The sequence below is a fragment of the Ambystoma mexicanum genome, chromosome 5p (assembly GCF_040938575.1).
Source record: "Ambystoma mexicanum isolate Mex_15411 chromosome 5p, UKY_AmexF1_1, whole genome shotgun sequence".
Lineage (NCBI taxonomy): Eukaryota > Metazoa > Chordata > Amphibia > Caudata > Ambystomatidae > Ambystoma > Ambystoma mexicanum.
In genome coordinates, this window is record NC_090930.1 from 1,310,796,865 (window position 1) to 1,310,818,637 (window position 21,773).

Here is a 21,773-nt window from a genome sequence, read left to right on the forward strand (position 1 = left end):
CATGGGATCATTCCAGGCCAGCTGAGGGACCACTTCACCAGAGCCATCCCTTCAACGACTGTTTCTCCCTGGTGTTCTCCTGCTGGACATTTGCAGGGCTGCTGTGTGGAGGTTGACGCACATCTTCGTGATTCTACTGTGTTAACAGGGATTCCAGGGAGGAGTCCCGCCTCGGCCAAGCGGTGCTGCGCAAACTGTTTGTTTGAGGTGAGTCTGTTCCAGGGGTAAGTGTTGTACTTCTGTTGAGCCTTGCAAGCTCCCGTGGTTGTGCGTGTGCTACTGCTGTACAATCGTATCCATGAGTATGTGAATCCATGCCAGACCCCATGCTGGAGAAGGAACAAGCTACTTACCTATAACTGTTGTTCTGCAGCATGGAGTCACATGTGAACCCTCCCTCCCCGCTGTGGCTCTTCTGTGTTCATACTGGCACCTCACATGCTTCCAATCTGAAGATGGCCGCTCGGGGCGGGACTCATGGAGATGATTGTCATTGAATGGGTGCAGAATAACCTGGTCTGCAGTGATTGGATAACCAGGCAAAAGGTAGTATTCAAGGTTTTAAAACAATACTGCTTTCTTTTTCTCAACTGAGAATTCCCAGCCTAACTATCGGGAATATTTATGAGCATGTGATTCCATGCCAGACCCATGCTGGAGAACAAGTTACAGGTAAGTAACTTGTTCCCTGCCTCCGTTCCTTAGTTGACTGTGTTTTGTGCTTAGCTTGATAGACCAGCACTTAATCTTATTAGCATCACCGTACATTTTGAGTCCCCCTTTTGATACAGTGCTCACAATTGACAAAATGGGGGCGGGAGGTGCCCCACCACCACCACCACCACCACCTCCCTTTGTGTGTGGGGGAAAAGGGTAGTGGGGGGATGTCAGTGGTGTGAGTGGGACTGAGGGGCGGAGGTAGGTGTTGAATGTGGATGACAAAAATATCAGATGCTGCATGCTTTGCATAAAAACAAAGTACATTTTGGGACATAATTCAAATGTGCATTCCTTCTCAGCATGCAATGTACACTTAATATAATTATTTAATTTGTCAGAATATTCACCATGAAAGTAAAATGTTTTCAAAGCATGAGACATGTTTACAGCTTTGGATCATTTCATTGATTGAGTGTGGGCTGTTTTGGTAAACAATGGATTACTTTCATATGCAGCTTGTTAAGATCCCAATCAGATAGTCCCACCAACGTAAGCGTGTTAAGATAATTATGTAGAGACAATATTAAAGGAAGCAGAAGTAGGCCATCAGTGAGGAACTTTGGACAAGATTCCAGGGATATGGTGGTGTAACGGAGATGGTGAGATAAAACATTGGAAGCAGGTACCTAAGCCAGTTAGCCCCCACTCTGAAAGACTGTAGCCTGCAAGGGGGACTTAGTGCAAGGAGCACACTTGTTTCTCCAGCATGGGGTCTGGCATGGATTCACATGCTCGTGAATATTCCCCGTCGTCAGGCTGGGAATCCTCGGTAAAGAAAAATCAGTATCAGTTTTGTTTCTGATCTGTCTTTCGTAGTAGTAACCAATCACTGATCTCTGCGTCATACTGACCACAGCCAATGACTGCCCTCTACCTAAACCCCGCCTCTGGCAGCCATCTTCAGATTTTTACCGCATGTTCAAGTGTTGGGAGTCCTCGTGCTTAGCTCTCGAGCTTTTACTGCGTGTTTCGCGCTTTTTCAGGTGAATTTTCACATTTTTTCGGTTAATCGAGCCTCAAGCTCCACCGTTTCTACTCCCGTTAACGGCTACCCGTTGCAGGATTTTCCTATGCCCCTCAAGGGTGAAGATTTCGTCGAATCAACTTCTTGGAGGATTCCAGAAGATTCGCGGCCTACTTCGAGATGGCCCAGGATGCGAGTTCGTCGCCCGGACCCAAGCTGTTTCGCAGCTGCCCTGGATGCGGGCTGCAGAATGTGTTTAAGGAAGACGAACATTCGCGATGCCTCTACTGTCTTCATGGGGACAAGACTCATGTAGAGAAGGACTGCCAGTTCTGCAAGAACTTGTCAGAGCGGACCATGAGGGACCGTCGATCCCGTCTCGCCAGTTGGTTGGAGAAGGGCTCAACGGGTGAGAAGAAGAAGAAAGGGTCCGAGCGGGCTAAGTCCTGTGCGGACGCCCCGGCGACGGGGGCCCAACACCAGGCCAAGCGACGCGAGTCCGCTGGCTCCGGGAGCGCCGAAAGGTCGGGCTCTTCGGTCGCCAGGCAGGGCGCACCTTCCCCGGCACCGTCAACCACGAGCCAGCGCTCCGGTTCGGGGAAGAGGAAGTCCGAGACCCCGGGTAAGCTTCAGGAGAAGCCCCGTCCGATCTCGGAAGAGGGGGAGCGAGGCGTCGCCCCTCCCCCGAAGGAGAAGGCCCAGGACGCACCGAAGGTGGTGAAAGCCCCTGCCCAGCAGGCAAAGGCCTCTATCGAGGCGATCGCGGCGACTCTGGCCAAGCCGGCAGAGACCCCGCCAGCGTAGACTGCCTCCGGGACTAGAGTTTCCCTGCCGCCAAGGAGGGAATCCTCTTTTCAGCTCATCGTCGTGGCCGCCATGATGGAAGAAGCGAGGGGGGGCACGGTAGCCTCCTCGAGCTCGGAGTCAGCCTCGGAGGAGGGACTGACCGAGGCCGTGAGGAACCTCGAAGTCCAATTCGAGAAGGTTCGATCCCGTAAGGAAGATCCTCGGGAGATAACCGAGGAAGACGACGATGGCGAGGAAGAGCAGCCTTCCCTTCCGGCGCAGCCGGAACCTAGGCCTCAGGATGGCTCGGCGGCCATTTTGTCTGCGATCCAGTCCTTATGCTCTGAGATAAGGACGAGATTCCCACGGCCCAGGCCGGAGGACCCGCAATCTGGCCCGTCGGGAAGCCCTCAGAACAAACGACGGAGGACCCAACCCTCTCCTCCGCTCTCACCCGTAAGGCCTACAGTTCCCTCCTCATCCTCCCACGAGTCGGGAGATGACGGCGCGTTGGGCACGACGACGGGTTCTGAGGGCGACGGAACAGGTCTCCCGTCGCACGGGCCTCGCCACCCGACGAGATTGGCTCATTTCACGCCATGATCGCCAGGGCGTCCGAATTGTTCCAGCTCTGCCTGGAGGAGCAGAAAAAGGAAGGTTTCCTCTATCAGCGCCGGGAGGCCAAGAGGAAGACTGTCATTGCGGTGCCTCTAATCGATGACATCTGGGAGGAGGGCCTGTCGGTTCTCAAAAACCCCTCCATGGCACCAGCCAAACGGGACCGGTACGAGAAGAAGTACCGGGTCCTCGAAACCGCTCCCCTGTGCCTCAGGGCCCAGCCAACGGCAGACTCGGTCGTCTCGGCGGCGGCGAAGAAGAAAGCGGCGGGGTCAGGAGCCTCGACGTCGAATTCCCCGCCGGACGGCGAGGGAAGGAAGTTGGACGCCATGGGGCGGCGGGTCATTTCGTCGGCGGCGACGACGATGATAAAAGCGGCCAACGCCCTGGCGATCGTGGCCCGTTACGACAGGGAGCTCTGGTTTAAGCTGGCCCCCATATTGGACTTCCTGCCGGACGACAAGAGGTCCAAGGCCCTGGAAATACTGCAAGAGGGCGAGGTGGCGTCGGACCACGCCATAACGGTGGCAACCGATATCGCCGACACCGGGTTCCGCCAGCTGGGCAACGGTGTTTGCCTACGACGACGGGGTTGGCTCCGGGCGACCGACTTCCGTCAGGACGTCCAGACCAGGGTGTTGGACATGCCGTTCGACGGCAGCAACTTGTTCGGGAAGGCGGTGGACGAATCCCTCCAAGCCATAAAAACTGACACGGAGACGGCCCGCGCCCTAGGAGCCCTTCAGCAACGACGGCCCTTTCGGAGCTCCGGAGGCAGACAAGGTGCCTCCAAGGGATCCAGCGGTGGCTCGTCGTCCTACCGCCAGGCGGCACGCTCCTAGTCTCAGGAGGCCTACAGGGGTCGCGGCAAGCAGGGAGCGCCTCGCCGCCGTCGGCAAGGTGGCCAGGGCGGCAAGGCCACCACCTCCACACAGGACTGAACCGGCCGTGGTCTCGGGCCCCCACCGAAGCACCCCGGTGGGAGGCCGGCTGACAAATTTCGTTGGCGTGTGGAAGTCCATCTCCACCGACCGTTGGGTGCTGGATACCCTGGCAAGAGGACACTCTATCGAATTCCTGAAGAAGTGCCCTCACGTTCCACCTGTGGCCAGGAAGGAAAATCACGTCCCGCAACTGCTGTTGGAAGTACGGGCGATGCTCAGGAAAGGCGCCATCGAGCTTGTCCCGAAGGGGCTCCGGGGTGTACTCAAGGTACTTCCTCATCAGGAAGAAGACGGGCGGCTGGCGCCCCATCCTGGACCTTCGTCGTTTGAACAAATACATCAGATCACAAAAGTTCAGGATGGTCACCCTCCAGCACGTGCTGGGACAGCTGGAGGAAGGCGACTTTCTAGCGTCGTTGGACCTGGAGGATGCATACTTCCATGTTCCCATCCTCAGAAGTCACCGAAAGTTCCTCAGGTTCGTCGTCCAGGGACGCCACTACCAATTCAGAGCACTGCCGTTCGGATTGAAGTCGGCCCACAGGGTCTTTACCAAGTGCCTAGCACCAGTGGCGGCGCGGCTGCGCCTGCAGGGAATTCACGTCTACCCCTACCTGGACGACTGGCTCATCCGCTCAAGGACGAGTCCGTCGAACACACTGTGAGGACCGTCCAGCTACTCACAGACCTGGGATTCGCCATAAACTACCCAAAGTCCCACCTGGTGCCGTCGCAGGTGGCCCTGTTTCTGGGAGCGAAGCTCGATACAGTGAGGCGCCTGGCGGCCCCGTCGGAAGAACGGACGAAGACCATTCTAGGCAAAGTGCAGCGCCTGCTAGCCACGGACGTGGCCAGGGTGAGGTCCATCAAGTCCCTCCTGGGGATGATGTCCTCTTGCATCTACCTGGTGCGCCTCTGCAGACAACGGATGCGCCCTCTTCAAGAATTTCTCGACGCCCGTTGGATGCAGGTGTCGGGCACCTTCGAAGACAGGGTCCCCCTCAACGAGGTGTTCCGGCGGGCGATTCAGTGGTGGGGCGTTCGAGCGCACCTCACGGCGGGCAAGGACTTTCAGGCGCCGGCGTACCAGGAGACAGTGACAACGGACGCCTCCCTGGAAGGTTGGGGCGCCCACACCGGAGATCTCCACGCAAGAGGCCTCTTGCCCCCGGAGGAGAGGCTCCTGCACATCAACGTCCTGGAACTCCGAGCCGTGTTCTGGGCTCTCAAATCGTTCCTCCCGTCGCTCAAGGGCAAGGTGGTGCGGATCTTCACGGACAACACCACGACAATGTTTTACATAAGGAAGCAGGGAGGCACCAGATCCCCAGCCCTATCCAAGGAGGCACAGGATCTGTGGCACTTGGCGGTCGCCCAGGGGATGTTCCTGGTTCCCTTCCACCTGGCAGGAGAAAGCAACACCATCGCCGACTTGCTCAGCAGGGAGCTGCGCGCGTGTCACGAGTGGGAACTGCGCCAGGATCAGGTGGATCAACTCTTCCGACGATGGGGCAAACCCTAAATCGACCTGTTCGCAACAGCGACGAACTCGAAGTGCAAGAGGTTCGCCAGCAGGTTTCCCCAGCCGAGAAGCATGGGCGATGGGTTCTCGTTCCCCTGGGACGGCCTATACCTGTATGCGTTCCCTCCTTTGCCGTTGCTGCTTCGACTCAGCCAGCTCAAGAGGTCCCGGTGCAGGATGATCCTCGTCGCACCGGCGTGGCCGAGGCAGATCTGGTTTCCGGACCTTCTGGACTTGTCAACGTCCCCTCCTATCAAGCTGTCGGCGGACGCGGACCTTCTCTCCAGAGAAGGAGGCGCCATCTTCCACCACGACCCAGCGTCGCTGAACCTGCAGGCTTGGCTCCTGCAGCGCTAGAGTTTGGAGGCTACGATATACCGGCCGATTGCAGAGAGGTTCTTGCAAAGACCAGGGCGTCCTTTACTCTCAAATGCTACGGTCATAAGTGGAAGAGGTTCTCTATCTGGTGCCGAGCACAGAAGATCAACCCCCTACGGATTACGGCCCCTCAGGTGCTGCCGTACCTGCTATCGCTGGCAAAGGCTGGGCTAGCCCATGCCTCCATTAAGATTCATCTGGCGGCGATCTCCAGATATACCAGAACCACAGGACAGACGTCCCTGTGGTCCCATCGACTGGTAAAAGAGTTTATGAAAGGACTGTTCCGGTCGTTCCCGCCGGTGAAGGCCCCGGCCCCGGCGTGGGAACTTAACGTGGTGCTGACCAGGCTCATGGGGCCCCCATTTGAGCCGATGCACTCCGCACCGATGAAGTTTTTGTCGTGGAAGACTGCATTCCTGGTGGCCATTACCTCCGCACTACGAGTGGGAGAGATCCAGGCCCTATCCTGCAAAGCACCGTACTTGACTTTCCATGCCTCGAGGGTGGTGCTTAGGACGCACCCCTCCTTTATGCCCAAGGTGCCGTCGGACTTCCATCTTAACGAGCCCTTGGTGTTACCTGTTTTCTTCCCGTCTCCTTCGTCGCCGGCTGAGAGGACTTTGCACTCGCTGGATGTGGCTAGAGCGCTGAAGTTCTACTTGGACCGCACGAAAGAGTTTCCGGAGGACATCACAGCTGTTCGTGAACTTTGGACCGGTGAATCAGGGGAAGGCTCTCTCGAAGTCTATTTCCAGATGGCTCTCCGGCTGCATCATGCACTGCCACCGGTGGGCTAACCGACCGCTGCCAGGCCGTCCGAGAGCTCATTCGACCAGAGCGATCGCTGCTACTACGGCGTTCCTATCTGGTGTGCCCCTGCTGGACATCTGCAGGGCTGCTACGTGGAGGTCGACGCACACCTTCACGAGATTCTACTGCGTCGATCGGGATTCCAGGGAGGAGTCCAGGGTCGGCCAAGCAGTGCTACGCAACCTGTTCGCGTAAGGTGAGCCTGGTGAGGAGGTAAGAGATGCTTAATGTTGAGTTTTTTTTTGGTATTGCTTAATGTTGAGCCTTTTGCCACCCCCCGTGGTTGTGCATGTGTGTACTGCTGTTTATTCTTATATTCATGAGCATGTGAATCCATGCCAGACCCCATGCTGGAGAAGGAACAAGTTACTTACCTGTAACTGTTGTTCTCCAGCATGGGTCTGGCATGGTTTCACATGGGAACACTCCCGCCAACCCCTCTGCGGCTCTTCACTTGGTCATACTGCCACTTCACGTGCTACCAAATCTGAAGATGGCTGCCAGAGGCGGGGCTTAGGTAGAGGGCAGTCATTGGCTGTGGTCCGTATGACGCAGAGATCAGTGATTGGTTACTACTACGAAAGACAGATCAGAAACTAAACTGATGCTGATTTTTCTTTACCGAGGATTCCCAGCCTGACGACGGGGAATATTCATGAGCATGTGAATCCACGCCAGACCCATGCTGGAGAACAACAGTTACAGGTAAGTAACTTGTTCCTTTCTTGACCTTGGTAGGACAAAGGACTGAGATCGGCCTTACAAGATCTGAACTTGTAACGCGCAGGTTGTCCTTGTGTCGTATACCAGCATTTAACTCACTGAGGTATCTTCCCGGGGTTAATATCCATTTGATAAATCTGAAGGAATATGACCCGGTTAGTGACGGGCCACATCTCCAACCATATAGCAACATCCAAAACTGTTGGCTTTTCCAACTTTTCATAGGTGGTGCTAGGGCTACACCTGTATATTGTTATTGAAGTTTGGTATGCAATTACCTTTCTCGTCATGTACCGCTCTTCATTGGCAAGTGACTTTTTTATGTGTGGCTAGTAACCCACAGCTTGATATTTTGCGCTGTGGTAAAATGATCTGGGTAGTTGGCCTGAAACTGCTGCCTTTGACGAATCTCATACCCATGACCTCCCCGCGCACACACCCTCCCCCCCCCCCCCTCCTCCAGCCCCCTCCTGCAGGCAGCCAGTCCCCGTTTCCCTGCCAGGCTTAAAAAAGCCAATTGAAAAAGGTCTATTGTGCTGCTGGTTTCTTCATGGGATTACATTTGTACAGTTTGCATAGTTCATGTTTCTTATATGGTCTTTAAAAAAGAAATGTAACATCATACAATTGTCTCTCTAAATCCCACAAGTGTTGGTTTAGAAAAACCTTTCTAACCTTGTGCAAGAGTTTAAGCTATGGGGGGGGCCTTTTGTTTAGAATGATCCATGTGCTGTAACGAGGATAAAATGAATCTGAGGTTTAGTGAACATGTTCTGCCTTTTTTAGGAGGTGGCTAAAGGTTTTGTGGACAATTTCAAGATTTGATTGTTTAAATGGTATTCATTAATGGTTGGCATGTAATAAACATTGGCGAATAAGCCGATCCGATAACTGGATTGGCAAAGCTGACACCTAGAGTATGCCCTTTCCAGCATACCATTTGACGAGTTACAAACGGCCGATTTATCAAAAAGGGCACCTGGTTGATGCCTTACTCTGCCCAGGTGGGTAACATGGTAAGAAGAACAAAATTGAGCAAGGACATAAGTGTCTCACTGCTGAGTGCTTAGATGAACACAATCCTCAGAGATAGCCACCTGTAGGTGGTGGAGTTTATACTAAGATGAATAGTTGTAACAAATATTTTGATGAGACGATTCAGTGAGCTGCAACAGGGTTTTAATTAGATTGCAGTGGGTGTTTTCAATACACGTATCTTTTGCTTATGATTACATCAGCCGGTGTACATTTTTTAGGTTAATTAACCAGTTAGTCGGGTACAAATGCTGGATATTTGTGGTCTCAATCAGTTGCTTCTACGTCTACTAGGGTGTCCTTGGGAAGGAAACCAGCAGACTTAGTGATGTGATAGCATATGAGTAATATGAGTAATCAGAACAATGTAAGGTTGAACAACAACAACAACAACACATAACAATACAGAAGGTCAACACAACAGTGTTTTTCGACCAGGAAGTGAGCTTAAGTGAGCTCTGGTGGGACGGCCTTCATCAGGACAAGATGATTCCAAAGGCGGAGGTATCTTAAGGGGTCTGTTGAGGCAAACAGACAGGGATGTTTTAGGAGCGTGTCAAAAAAGGCAAAACTAGCAGTAAAAGAGTGACATCACAGAGGAGAAGAGCCGGTGCTTACTGGGTCTGGGGAGCGCAGTGGCTTGGAAGAAAACAGTGTCCAAATACACTGTTTAGAATTTACAAGGTCTTTTGATCCTGTGGACAAGACAAAAGGCATTTAGTTGTCTGTCTCTCTTAGAATAGAGTAAGTATCGCCAGATGGGTAGGGACTTACCTATAGGAACCCCGATGTAGGGTGTTTCATCAGGTTGCGTCGGGTGACGCTGTGTCAATCCGCCAAGGGATGACTGTGGATAAAATGAACAAAAGGTTCGGGTCAGGATATGTGTTAGGGTCTCGTGATGGTCTAGGTGCCTGTGTGACAGAGTGGTGAGATAGGCGTGACATGCATTAGTGTGGAGAGGCCTGCATACAACCATGTTCTCCCATTAGTAGCAGATATGCTACAATGATGCGTGTACCTGTGCGGATTGAAGTGCTGTTGTGTGCGGGGTGCAGTGTAACCCAATGATGTTGCGTGGACTAGGTCGTGAGAATTAAGTCAAAGACAGAACGTTTGTGCATCAACACGCTTAGTTGTTGTGGGATGTGCTGTAATATACGGTATAAGGACAAATCTAATGCTAGGAGCATTAGGCCCTGGGCGTGGCAGATTCACCAGTGGTAGCCAAAATACACGAAGTGATCGCATATTGCGGTACAAAGCGGTTGCATGTGGTAACTTGTGGCACCTAAAGGCGACTAGATTGGCTCTATCACAATGTGTGTGTTTAAAAGCACAAAGGAGTGTTGTACGTGGCCATGCGTGCGGTCGGGTGAGAGCGATCATAATCGTTGGTCTAACGTGAAAAAACACGACTCACCTCGAGGTAGGAGACTGGATGTCAGCAGCGGAGTGTCTGTAGACGAACACGAGACCCGTGGATGGTGCACCGTGTCGGTTCACCGTTCGTTACTGAGAACAAGTTAGGCGGCCATTTTAAGATGTTCACTAATGGGGTGTTCGCGGGAGTGCCTGATGCACATTAAATAAAATCGAAAAATTAAATTCGAAAAATTAATCAAAGCGGCGGCCCATGGATAGGGCCGGCACGATGTCATGAGCTATTGTAATGAATACCATGACATGCCCAGTGCGGAGCGCGTGTGAGCAGGCAAAATGTTGGGCGACTAAGACATGAGGTGCACGTAGAGAAGGTCATAGCTGGTGAAAATTGCACACTTGTGAAGCATAATAGCACGGAAACATATACTCGTTGTGTTCAGTGTCATATGCACATTCATTTTTGTTAGATATGATTGGCCGTGGAGTATGTACATCAGCAAGCATTGCATTACATATTGTCGCCAGTGTCATTGGTTGGTGCATAGTCAACGCATGGTTAGTCCAACTTGGGGCTACAGAACAATATTTACATGGTGGTTTTTTAGTTCAAAGGTCAATACACATTCTTTGTGGTACACTTGGTCGGCCGCGGAGAATGTCCATCAGCAGGCGTGGTTCCAGGGAAGCTATATTACATATTACTGCAAGTGTCTTTGGTTGGTGCATGATCATTGCATACTTTGTCCAACTTGAGGGTGAGGTACTGTCAAGAGGTTAAATGTCACTGTGGAATGGAAGCATTTCCTATGACCCCTCTTTTGTCCTAACACCGAACACCCTGAGTGATCTGTTTTTTATACTCTGTTTTTTGTACTCTGTTTTTTATACAATTTTTTATACCATCTGTTTTTTACACCATGTGTTGTGTACCATGCTTTTATACCACCTTTTGACCACCACGTAAAGGCTGTACCTCACCCTCCAGTTAGACAAAGTATGTAATGATCATGCACCAACCAAAGACACTTGCAGTAACATGTAATATAGCTGCCCTGGAACAAAGCCTGCTGATGGACATTCTCCGCGGCCGACCAAGTGTACCACAAAGAATGTGTATTGACCTTTGAACTAAAAAACCACCATGTAAATATTGTTCTGTAGCCCCAAGTTGGACTAACCATGCGTTGACTATGCACCAACCAATGACACTGGCGACAATATGTAATGCAATGCTTGCTGATGTACATACTCCACGGCCAATCATATGTAACAAAAATGAATGTGCATATGACACTGAGCATAACGAGTATATGTTTCCGTGCTATTATGCTTCACAAGTGTGCAACTTTCACCAGCTATGACCTTCTCTACGTGCACCCCATGTCTTAGTCGCCCAACATTTTGCCTGCTCACACGCGCTCGCCACTGGGAATGTTATGGTATTCATTACAATAGCTCATGACATCGTGCCGGCCCTATCCATGGGCTGCCGCTTTAATTTAATTTTTCGAATTTAATTTTTCGATTTTAGTTAATGTGCATCAGGCACTCCGGCGAACACCCCATTAGTGAACATCTTAAAATGGCCACCTAACTTGTTCTCAGTAACGAACGGTGAACCGACAGTGCACCATCCACGGGTCTCGTGTTCGTCTACACACTCCGCTGCAGACATCCAGTCTCCTACCTCGAGGTGAGTCGTGTTTTTTCACGTTAGACCAACGATTATGTTCGCTCTCACCCGACCGCACGCATGGCCACGTACAGCACTCCTTTGTGCTTTTAAACACACACATTGTGATAGAGCCTATCTAGTCGCCTTTAGGTGCCACAAGTTACCACATGCGACCGCTTTGTGCCGCATTATGCGATCACTTCGTGTATTTTGGCTACCACTGGTGAATCTGCCACGCCCAGGGCCTAATGCTCCTAGCATTAGATTTGTCCTTATACCGTATATTACAGCACATCCCACAACAACTAAGTGTGTTGATGCACAAACGTTCTGTCTTTGACTTAATTCTCACGACCTAGTCCACACAACATCATTGGGCTACACTGCACCCCGCACTCAACAGCACTCCAATCCGCACAGGTACACGCATCATTGTCGCATATCTGCTACTGATGGGAGAACATGGTTGTATGCAGGCCTCTCCACACTAACGCATGTCACGCCTATCTCACCACTCTGTGTCACACGGGCACCTAGACCTTCACGAGACCCTGACACATGTCCTGACCCGAACCTTATGTTCATTTTATCCACAGTCATCCCTTGGCGGATTGACACAGCGTCACCCGACGCCAACCTGATGAAACACCCTACATCGGGGTTCCTATAGGTAAGTCCCTACCCATCTGGCGATACTATTCTAAGACAGACGGACAACTAAATGCCTTTTGTCTTGTCCACAGGATCAAAAGACCTTGTTAATTCTAAACAGTGTATTTGGACACTGTTTTCTTCCAAGCCACTGCGCTTCCCAGACCCGGTAAGCACCGGCTCTTCTCCTCTGTGATTTATGTCACTCTTTTACTGCTAGATTTGCCTTTTTTGGCACACTCCTAAAACATCCCTGTCTGTTTACCTCAACAGACCCCTTAAGATACATCCGTCTTTGGAATCATCTTGTCCTGATGAAGGCTGTCCCACCAGAGCTCACTTAAGCTCACTTCCTGGCCGAAACACTGTTGTGTTGACCTTCTGTATTGTTATATGTTTTTGTTGTTCAACCTTACATTGTTCTGATTACTCATATTACTCATATGCTATCACATCACTAAGTCTGCTGGTTTCCTTCCCAAGGACACCCTAGTAGACGTAGAAGCAACTGATTGAGACCACAAACATCCAGCATTTATACCCGACTAACTGGTTAATTAACCTCAAAAATGTACACCGGCTGATGTATCTTTTGCTTATGATTACGTGTATTGAAAACACCCGCTGCAATCTAATTAAAACCGTGTTGCAGCTCACTGAATCGTCTCATCAAAATATTTGTTACAACTATTCATCTTAGTATAAACTCCACCACCTACAGGTGGCTATCTCTGAGGATTGTGTTCATCTAAGCACTCAGCAGTGAGACACTTCTGTCCTTGCTCAATTTCGTTCTTCTTACCGACTTACAAACGGCCTACAGAATATCAAAAAATGTTGTAAGGATCACTTGGCTATGGGGTTGTTCATGTACTCAAGTCATAGATTGAAATCACCGAAACACATATTGGAAGGGATAAAGAAACAATACAGTAAATGATTGTTGCAGTGAACTTGGTGTCATAGATTGGAGTTGGGTAAAATTGGTGTCATAGATTGGAGTTTGATAAAATAGCAAGGTCTAAACTAGAGTTCTAAAATGTAAAGTATGTGGTCTGTATAGTTCTGGGAAGGCAAGGAAAGCCATCTTGTATAGTAACTCTTGCTTGAAAAAAGTCGGCTGCTCGTATGTAACAGTTCTAGAAGGATATTATGTCCTGCGGGTACTCACCGAAAAAGCCATATCTTGGCAGGACATTCTCTGTATGAATCAAAGTCCACATAAGATTGTGGATCGTTTTTTATTCTTTTATGGTCGATTGAGCATTTACCAGGTGAGCAGTGAGTGGAGTTTTGGTGGAAATAGAGGCTTTAAACATGGCTTATCTGTCAGTTAACTGTGCAGGGACTTGTGGATTTTGGAAACAGGAAATGACAAATATTTTCTGAAATCTTTGTTGCTAGTAGGTATGGTTGAAAAAGATTGTGCATAGTGTACCTTAGGTTCAGGATGTCATGGACAGGCAAAGATGCTTGTGATTGGTTTGGACGCAGTGGCCAACTACACACAAGTAAGTTCACGGATACTATCGGAGACCAATTGCTCTTTTGTTCTAATCTGTGGCGTTTGTTTAATTTCCCTCTATACTCAGAGGTAACTCGCCCTTCCCTTCCTATTATATTTGAGGCAAGTTGCATGTGAGCTGAAATCGAGTATTCGCAGCACAGTCAAAAATGCATTTCCATTTAATAATACAAAAAAGGTAGCAGGCGCCCCTCTCTCGAAAGAACAAGGCATGATAACCTGTTCAGTGGTTATTAACCACATTGAGAGTTCGCAGCCATTGCTTTTTGCTCACTGTACCTTCACAGATGGGAAATATCCATTTGCATATCAGTCTTTGTCCCGCCCACAAGGGCAGTCCAGCACCGAAATGCTATGGCAATTCCTCTCTGAACAAGAGTACTATCAGCAACCCCATACACGTGTTTCAGCCTTGTTGGGCATCATCAGTGAGGTGAAGCTGAGCCTCTCTATGCACAGTGAGCAGGGAGTCCACGTCTGGTTGCCCCCAATGGAAATGGATATTTCCCATCTGTGAAAGGCACAGTGAGTAAAAGCAGTGGCTGCAAACTCTCAAGTGGTTAATAACCACTGAACAGGTTATCAAGTCTGTTCTTTCGAGAGAGGGGCGCCTGCTACCTTTGCAAAACTAATTTTCAAGGAACCTGGGATTGGTAACCCTGGGTCTCCTGGGGGCAACCAGACGTGGTCTCCCTCTCACTGTGCTTAGAGAGGCATCAGCTTCACCTCACTGATGATCCCCAACAAGGGTGAAACACGTGCATGGGGTTGCTGGTGGTACTCTCGTTCAGGTTGGAATTGCCATTGCATTTCGGTGCTGGACTGCCCCTGGGCAGGACAAAGACTGATATGCAAATGGATATTTCCCATCTGTGAAAGGCACAGTGAGTAAAAGCAGTGGCTGCAAACTCTCAAGTGGTTAATAACCACTGAACAGGTTATCAAGTCTGTTCTTTCGAGAGAGGGGCGCCCGCTACCTTTGCAAAACTATTTCCATTTAATAAGCCACGGGAGCAGAGGTTTCCTAAACTTTGCTGGCAAAGTATAATAGGTGCTTACACCTTTTTTAAATCTAAGAATCTGTATTAAACCTGTCCTGTATAGCACATTGCAAATATACAACATTATACATGTTCCCCACAAGAACACAAAGGTCTGACCCTGAAGCATGGCAATCCGGGTTCCAGTGGCAGAACTGTTCACCTTAAGCCGTTGGTCCAATTGACTGCAGCAAATGCATGTTATTTTAAATACCTCAAATGGCAAAGGGGGGGGCGGCGGAGGGGGAGAGACCGGTGTCTGAAAAAAGTGGGTAGACCCTTTACCTGCATGTATGCTTGACTAGTGTCCTGGTTTTAAGTGCGCCTAGATTGTTGGTGTTCAAGTGCTGCCAAGCAGCAGTATTTTAAAGATTTTGATTTTGGCCAGGGTGCTCTTCATGGAGAACTACTCTTACAGGGAAGTAACTTTTTCTACTGTGTAATGATGCTGTTTCATTTGAAAGCTCCCATGTTTTTTTCTTTGTAAAGTGAATGTGATTATATATTTCTTTGATTCTTATTCACAAACTATGAATTCCCTGTGACACTCGCACATGCCTGCCTGATGTACAGAAAATGTGCTGTTACCATGAAATCAGCATTTTGTGGGAATCAAATGGGAGTGGGGGGTGGTACTCGGTTCTTAATCAGAATAGTATCTAAAGTTGGTTTGGGTGGGAGATGTTGCAGCAGAAAATAGGTATGCTGTATTCTTGGTATTCGTACAGCACACAGCTGCTGTCTCCAGGATCTTCTGAAGAAAGCTCTTTATTTCAGTTGTATACATCCTTGTAAAGTTAGCCTTTGCTTGTCACTCTTTCTTGCCACTCGAATTTCCATGATTTCAGGTTTTGAAACAGTGCACAATTTACTTGAAAAGATTATTCATTTAGCTTTTTACGTTTTTTGCCTTTTGTTTTCTAAAAGGAAACTATTGCCACTACTAATTTTTCAAGTTTTCTTTAACAAAACCATACAGCTTCAGTGCACAGAAAGGTAAGCAATACAACGCTACAATTAATGGTTGCCGATTTACAGATGAATGTTGCAGACCGACTTTGCTGTATCTAAACGCTCATCTCCCACCCTCTCACTTTTTTCGACCTGTTTTGCTCCAACAAAGCTTCACTACTACTACTACAGAGTTGTTCCAATCCCATAGGAAAACATCCTGTGGCACTGTTGTGTCAAATATCTCAAGTTATGGTGTTTTAGTTTGCAATTAGGATTATTGTGCTTCATTGAATGCTTTACAGTTATGTTGTTTCCAACAATGCTAATGTGTCCTGTAACATCCCCCTTTAACTAAAGTAAACATGCTCAAAAATGCCAACTAGAGTATGATCTGTTTTGGTTTGATAAAATTGTTCGTATTTGCATACATAGATATGTACATATACATATTTCTGAGGCTTGTGGATCTTCTTAAATCACATGCTGTGTATAGGCTGACATCTAGTGTTAGTCGCTGAGTATTACCTGATTAGTTTTCAAAACTCAAAGGGATGTCTAATGAGCGTGTTAGTAATACTATCTCGTGTGAGCTCTACTGTTCCCATGGTCCTTCACACGTGAAGGTCCTTCAGATTGTTTTTTTTTCCAGCATTGTAGTCGGTCGCTAGTTGCATAGTTCTCCAGGCTAAACCATTGGTTATTAAGTTTAACTTTAGACTATCTATTCTTCGTATAACCGCTCATCGCCTGATCGATTCCAAGAACGTCTTCAGAGGCTCTCGACGGATGCACCCATTGTCGACAAGACCGTCTCGATAGACAGTGACTGTGGCCTACACAAGCCCCAACGGGCCTCGGACGCTTACAGTAGGCAGCGTGAGGGGTTGTCTTACACTTCTTTACCTTTTAGAGAAGGCCTGTTTTTACACCCTCTATTCCCCTTTATCGCAGTGCTGCCTTTCCCATCAAATATGGAAAATATGTCCTTTAAATTCTGCCCATCTTGCAATCGGAAATATCCCTGGAAGGACACGCACTGGGTGTGCAATCACAGTTTACCACGGGATCATGTCGAGAGGCACTGCAAATCCTGCAAGCTTTTTCGACCAAAAACCTCAAAGGACTGTCTCACGAAGCACTGGACCGCACACGCCATTCAGGCCGAGGCCTCCATAGATGTGGCGGGTGAATGCAGTGATGGCAGCGCCCACGTTCTTAGCAACGTCAAAGATGATCAGGGTTCGGGAGAACCCCATGTGCGACCACCAGCGGTTTTGTTATGGAGAAAACGCCTGGCAGTAAAAGCACACACGTTCCACGCCACACTAAAGACTTATCCCACGGTCCAACTCCAACCACATTGGCGACCGTTCACAGCAGCGCTGTCTCGAAGGAGAAGTCTCATTCCAAATAGTCGGTCCTCTGGGCTATCACGATCGCTGCATTACCGGTTTCCCAAACAGATGCCGAGTATGCCCGTTTAAGTCATTGTGCCCAAAAAGGCCCTCCCTCCTTTTGCGTGCCGAATGGCACGCATCAAACCAAAACAGTTGACGTCCTCTTCTAACGCGTCAAATGCAAGAATTGATGTAAAAAAAAGTCCCGAAAATTGTTTTAAAGTCTGAAATGTTGAACACTACAAGAATTCCGACAGAAACGCAATCTCTATGCCCCCTCGTTCACAGGATAGAGGCTATACTCAGTCTGAGGACGCTCTATCAGAGGCACTACATCAGAAAAAGCAGGCCCTCTTCAAGATGATCCTGCTCCTCCTGCCTTACCAATGGCCACTGAATGGACACCTGAAAGCTTTGATAGGGTGATATGGATATCTTGATTTTGTAGATTTCATGGATCACCACCCACAAGAGTTTAGAAGCCCACAGGGTGAAAGGGGGCCTAGTGGTGAACCATCTCCTAAAGTGCTATGATTGGACAATTCCCTAGCCAGCACTTCTACCCAGACACCCGTCGCCTCAGATATTCATGACCCCTCACAGGACTTGTATATTTTGGACCCTTCAGACTCTCAGGGTGATCAGTATAGTCGGTACCAGGTCCAATACTATGACAACCCAGATATATACGTCATTCAGTCCCCAGACAACCAAGACCAGTTAGTGGCTGACTTCTCCCATAAATAATCTGCTCCAGTATAACAATCTACTCATAAAAGCCGCCCAACACTTCAAAATCGAGACTCAAGAGGTCTAACAAGACAAGGATTTTGTGGAAGACGTTTTGGGGGACAAAAGTCCAACACATTTAAGTCCCATCATTCAGGCAGTACTCTACTCTGTCAACTCCACTCTCCTTCTCTTCTCACATCGCTGACCTCTCCAAAAGGTCCCACTACCAGCTGCACTTCCTCAGGTATTCTACCCTTTCTCCCTTCCCCCCCAAATGCTCACTGTCTCCAGAACCCTGGTTCTCTCTATGGTGGACTACTGCAACAGCCTCTTTCTCGATCTTCCTACGTGTACTCTCAGTCCGCTGCAACACATCCAGAACAGAAACGCAAGACTTGGACTTAGCCTTCGCCTTGGCCTCAAGCCCAGGGATCGCATCTCTCCGGTGCTGAAATCCCTCCACTGGCTCCCCATGGCTGCTATGATCAAGTTCAAGACCCTCTGCTTAGTCCACAAGGCTTTCTGGGGCCAGGGCCGGGGCACGCACTATCTACAACGCTCTCTTCCTAAATACTCTCCTTCTAGAACCTTTATGCTCGTCCTCCAACTCTTTACGGGTGAGCCATTTTCCCAAGCAGAGATTTGGGGGTATATCTTCATCCTCTGCAGGAGCCTAACTCTGGAACAGCCTCCCTGCCTCTCTCTGCCTTGAGCCAGAGCTCCTTAAGTTTTGGAAACTCCTCAAGACCTTCTCCTCTTCCTCTTCCTCTGTTCAGCTTTTGCTGACTGGTCGCCTGGTTCATCTCCAGTGCCTCACAGGTCCCAGGCTCCCCTGCCAGTCTTTTCACTTGCCTCCGGGCCTCCGCATTTTCAGCATACGTTCTATGAGATGGGTAACCACTCTGCACTTAACCCAGGGCCCTGCTGGACTGGGCGCACTTGTTAAAAGCGCACTTCCATCTGTACACTTGCATGACCTGAATTTACTATGCCTTGTAATTTCTGTCCTGTCACCCCCCCCCCCCTACTTTTGTCTCCCTTCCCTAGTTTGGTTGCGCCTGAAAAACTTCATGAACTTGCACTAGGAGAAATGCTGTCAGGCCTACTATACTAGTTAGTTTTTGTTAGATCATTCGTAAACCTCAAGGCTTAAAAATTACTACTATATTCCCTTGCTCCCTTCCCGCATTGAAGCACTTCACTTGTGTATAAGTGCTGTACAAATAAACAATTACAAAGGTGCATTCAGCCCTCCCTGCTAACACCCAACCTTGATATGATATGGTATTTGTAACGCGCCTATACACAAGTGTTTCAAGGCTTACAAGGGCGGTTAACCCCGTCGGTTCAGGCCATCTCCAACTGACTCACTTTACATCAGAGGTCAGCTGAAACCTGACTCCCTTGTCATCACCACAACTAGGAAGAGGACAGGCATACCCGTGGCATCCGCAGACACACCTCCTGACAAGGTAAGTAAATTACACTTTCGGGCAGGAAAGTGGCATCCTCAGCTGCTTATCAAACCAGCATTTCAAATAATACGACTCTGGCTAGTTATGGTTGCCATATGTGGGACTCGCTAGAACAGCAGATTGAAGCTGTCCCCAAGCCACATAAATCGCAGTTCACAAAAACTATTACAGAAGGCAAACAAATTGCTAATTGCATTCTAAAGAGTAATTTGGATGCTGCAGACAATGCAGGCTGCATTATAGCTGATGGCACCTTTAATCAAGCGCCATGCCCGGTTAAGGCAGTCTGGCTTAAAGCTGGAGGTGCAGGCCACACTCCTTAACATGCCCATCAAACCCTACGCTTTGTTTGGCAAAGCAGTTGAGGATGCACTAAAAAGTGCCATGGAAGAATGACCCCTTTAAAACCATTAGGACAAGCGGTCTAATTAGCCTTTTGTCCAGAGAGGGGCATTTAACACCAGAAGATTTTTTTCGTGGACCGCATCCACAAAGCTCCTCAAATTACAGTCCGGGAGCACAGTCACCATCGTGGGGTAACTCGCAGGGACAGTCATCTGGCGGTTTTCAAAGAGGATACAAAAGATCCAGAAGTAGAGGAAGGGCCTCCGCCACTAGAGGCTCCACTACCTCAATATAATTACGCCCAGATTCAGGTCCCCTCCCATGTTACTCCAGTAGGCGGTCACATCTCTCAATTCACCCATGCATGGGAGGGAATCACTTCGGTGTTGTCCACGATGGCAGACGGGTACTGCATAGAACTTCTACAGGAGCCACTCAACCATCCGCCAAGACACACAAAAATTATGCCAATAGTAAGACTCTTACTACTAGAAGAAGTAAAGACCCTGCTGGAGAAAAATCGACTTACTTCCTTGTGCCAAAGAAAGACTCAACTACGCGCCCTGTACTAGACTTGCGCCCAGCAAACTCGTGTCAAACCTCAGTTTTGCATGACAACACTGCAGGAAGTAATCCCGCAGTTAAAACAGGGGATTTCATAGCAACATTGAATATGAAAGATGCATACTTTGATATTTCAATGTTCCCAGCGCGCAGAAAGTATCTGCACTTAAAATAGTGGGAAAAGATGACCAATTCAAGGTACTCTGCTTCGGCATAGCCTCAGCTCAAAGAATCTGCTCAAAGGTACTAGCAGTGGTGGCAGCGCGCCTACCAGAGAATCGATTCTAGTGTACTCTTTTTCTGGACAACTGGCTAATAACAGGGGAGACTCCACAAATATGCAAACTCAACACCCAAGGAATAATCAATCTTTTGTTCCAATTGGGATTCTCCATCAACGAGAAAGTAAAGTCTCGTCCCCAGTCAAGCAAAACAATTTCTGGGAACAATTGTAAAGACTCAAGTAGAGCTGGTATTCCCCTCAAACGAAAGGGTACAAAATCTGTTTAAACTATCTCATTATCTAGCCGGTCACCAGATAACTATGCGCAAGGCAATGCGCTTGCTTGGGATGATTGCCTCACGCATCTACCTGGTTCCCTAGGCGTGGCGGCGCATATGTCCAATGCAGGAGTGGTTAGCAAAATAATGGTCTCAGGTAAGCGGTCAGTGGGACGATCTAGTGGTTGTTTCACTAACCTTAGTACAAGCTCTGCGCTGGTGGTCCAAAGACAACTTGCCAAAAGGAAAACCCTTTCGCACTCTACCAGTACAAGCAATTCTATCAGACGCTTCACTTTCAGGGCAGGGAGCCAAACTACAGCCCGGAAACGCATAAACCTTCTACAGCTCTTAGCAGTATTCCAGGCACTGCAAGTTTTTAAGCAACATCTAGTAGGTCAGATAGTGCAAGTTCTCACAGACAGCACCACGGTCATGTTTTATCTAAACAAGCAAGGGGTGGGGTACACACTCTAAATCTCTGCAGGTTATCCCAAACGATTTGGAAGTGGGCACTCGGGAGGAATATGTTCCTAGTCTCGCCACGTTCCAGGGGAACTCTGTGCTCTAGCAGACACTCTAAGCAGAAGTCCTCTACCTGAGGAACACTAGTGGCAAATTCACAAAGATATTTTAAACAATATCCTCACCCAGTGGGTTTATCCACCACTACATTTGTTTGCAACAAACCTAAACGCACAATGCCCGAACTTCGCATCCAGGTTTCCCCAACCAAGATCCAAGGGCAATGCCCTGTGGATGAGTTGGTCAGGGAAATTTGCCTTAGCTTTTCCACTGATGCCACTCCTCCACAAGCTGGTGCACAAGTTGCACCAGGAACAAGTCACTCTAATCCTAATCACTCCAATGTGGGCACGACAACCATGGTTTCCACACCTACTCTAACTATCAATGTGCAAGCCAATCAAACTTCTGTGCCCCTTCAACATGCTGTTCCAGCACGAGGGGACAACACTCCATTCATACCTTCAAACTATGAACTTGGCACCTTGGCTCCTGAAGTC

General features: G+C 49.0%; 1 protein-coding gene across 1 annotated transcript in view; it reads left to right on the plus strand.

Moving 5' to 3' along the window:
• Window positions 1-21,773, plus strand: part of ICE1 (interactor of little elongation complex ELL subunit 1) — a 740,954-nt gene that overhangs the window by 87,740 nt on the left and 631,441 nt on the right. The window contains exon 4 of the mRNA XM_069613713.1: window positions 15,758-15,776. Coding sequence (XP_069469814.1) covers window positions 15,758-15,776 — 19 coding nt within the window. The remainder of the gene's footprint in view (window positions 1-15,757; window positions 15,777-21,773) is intronic.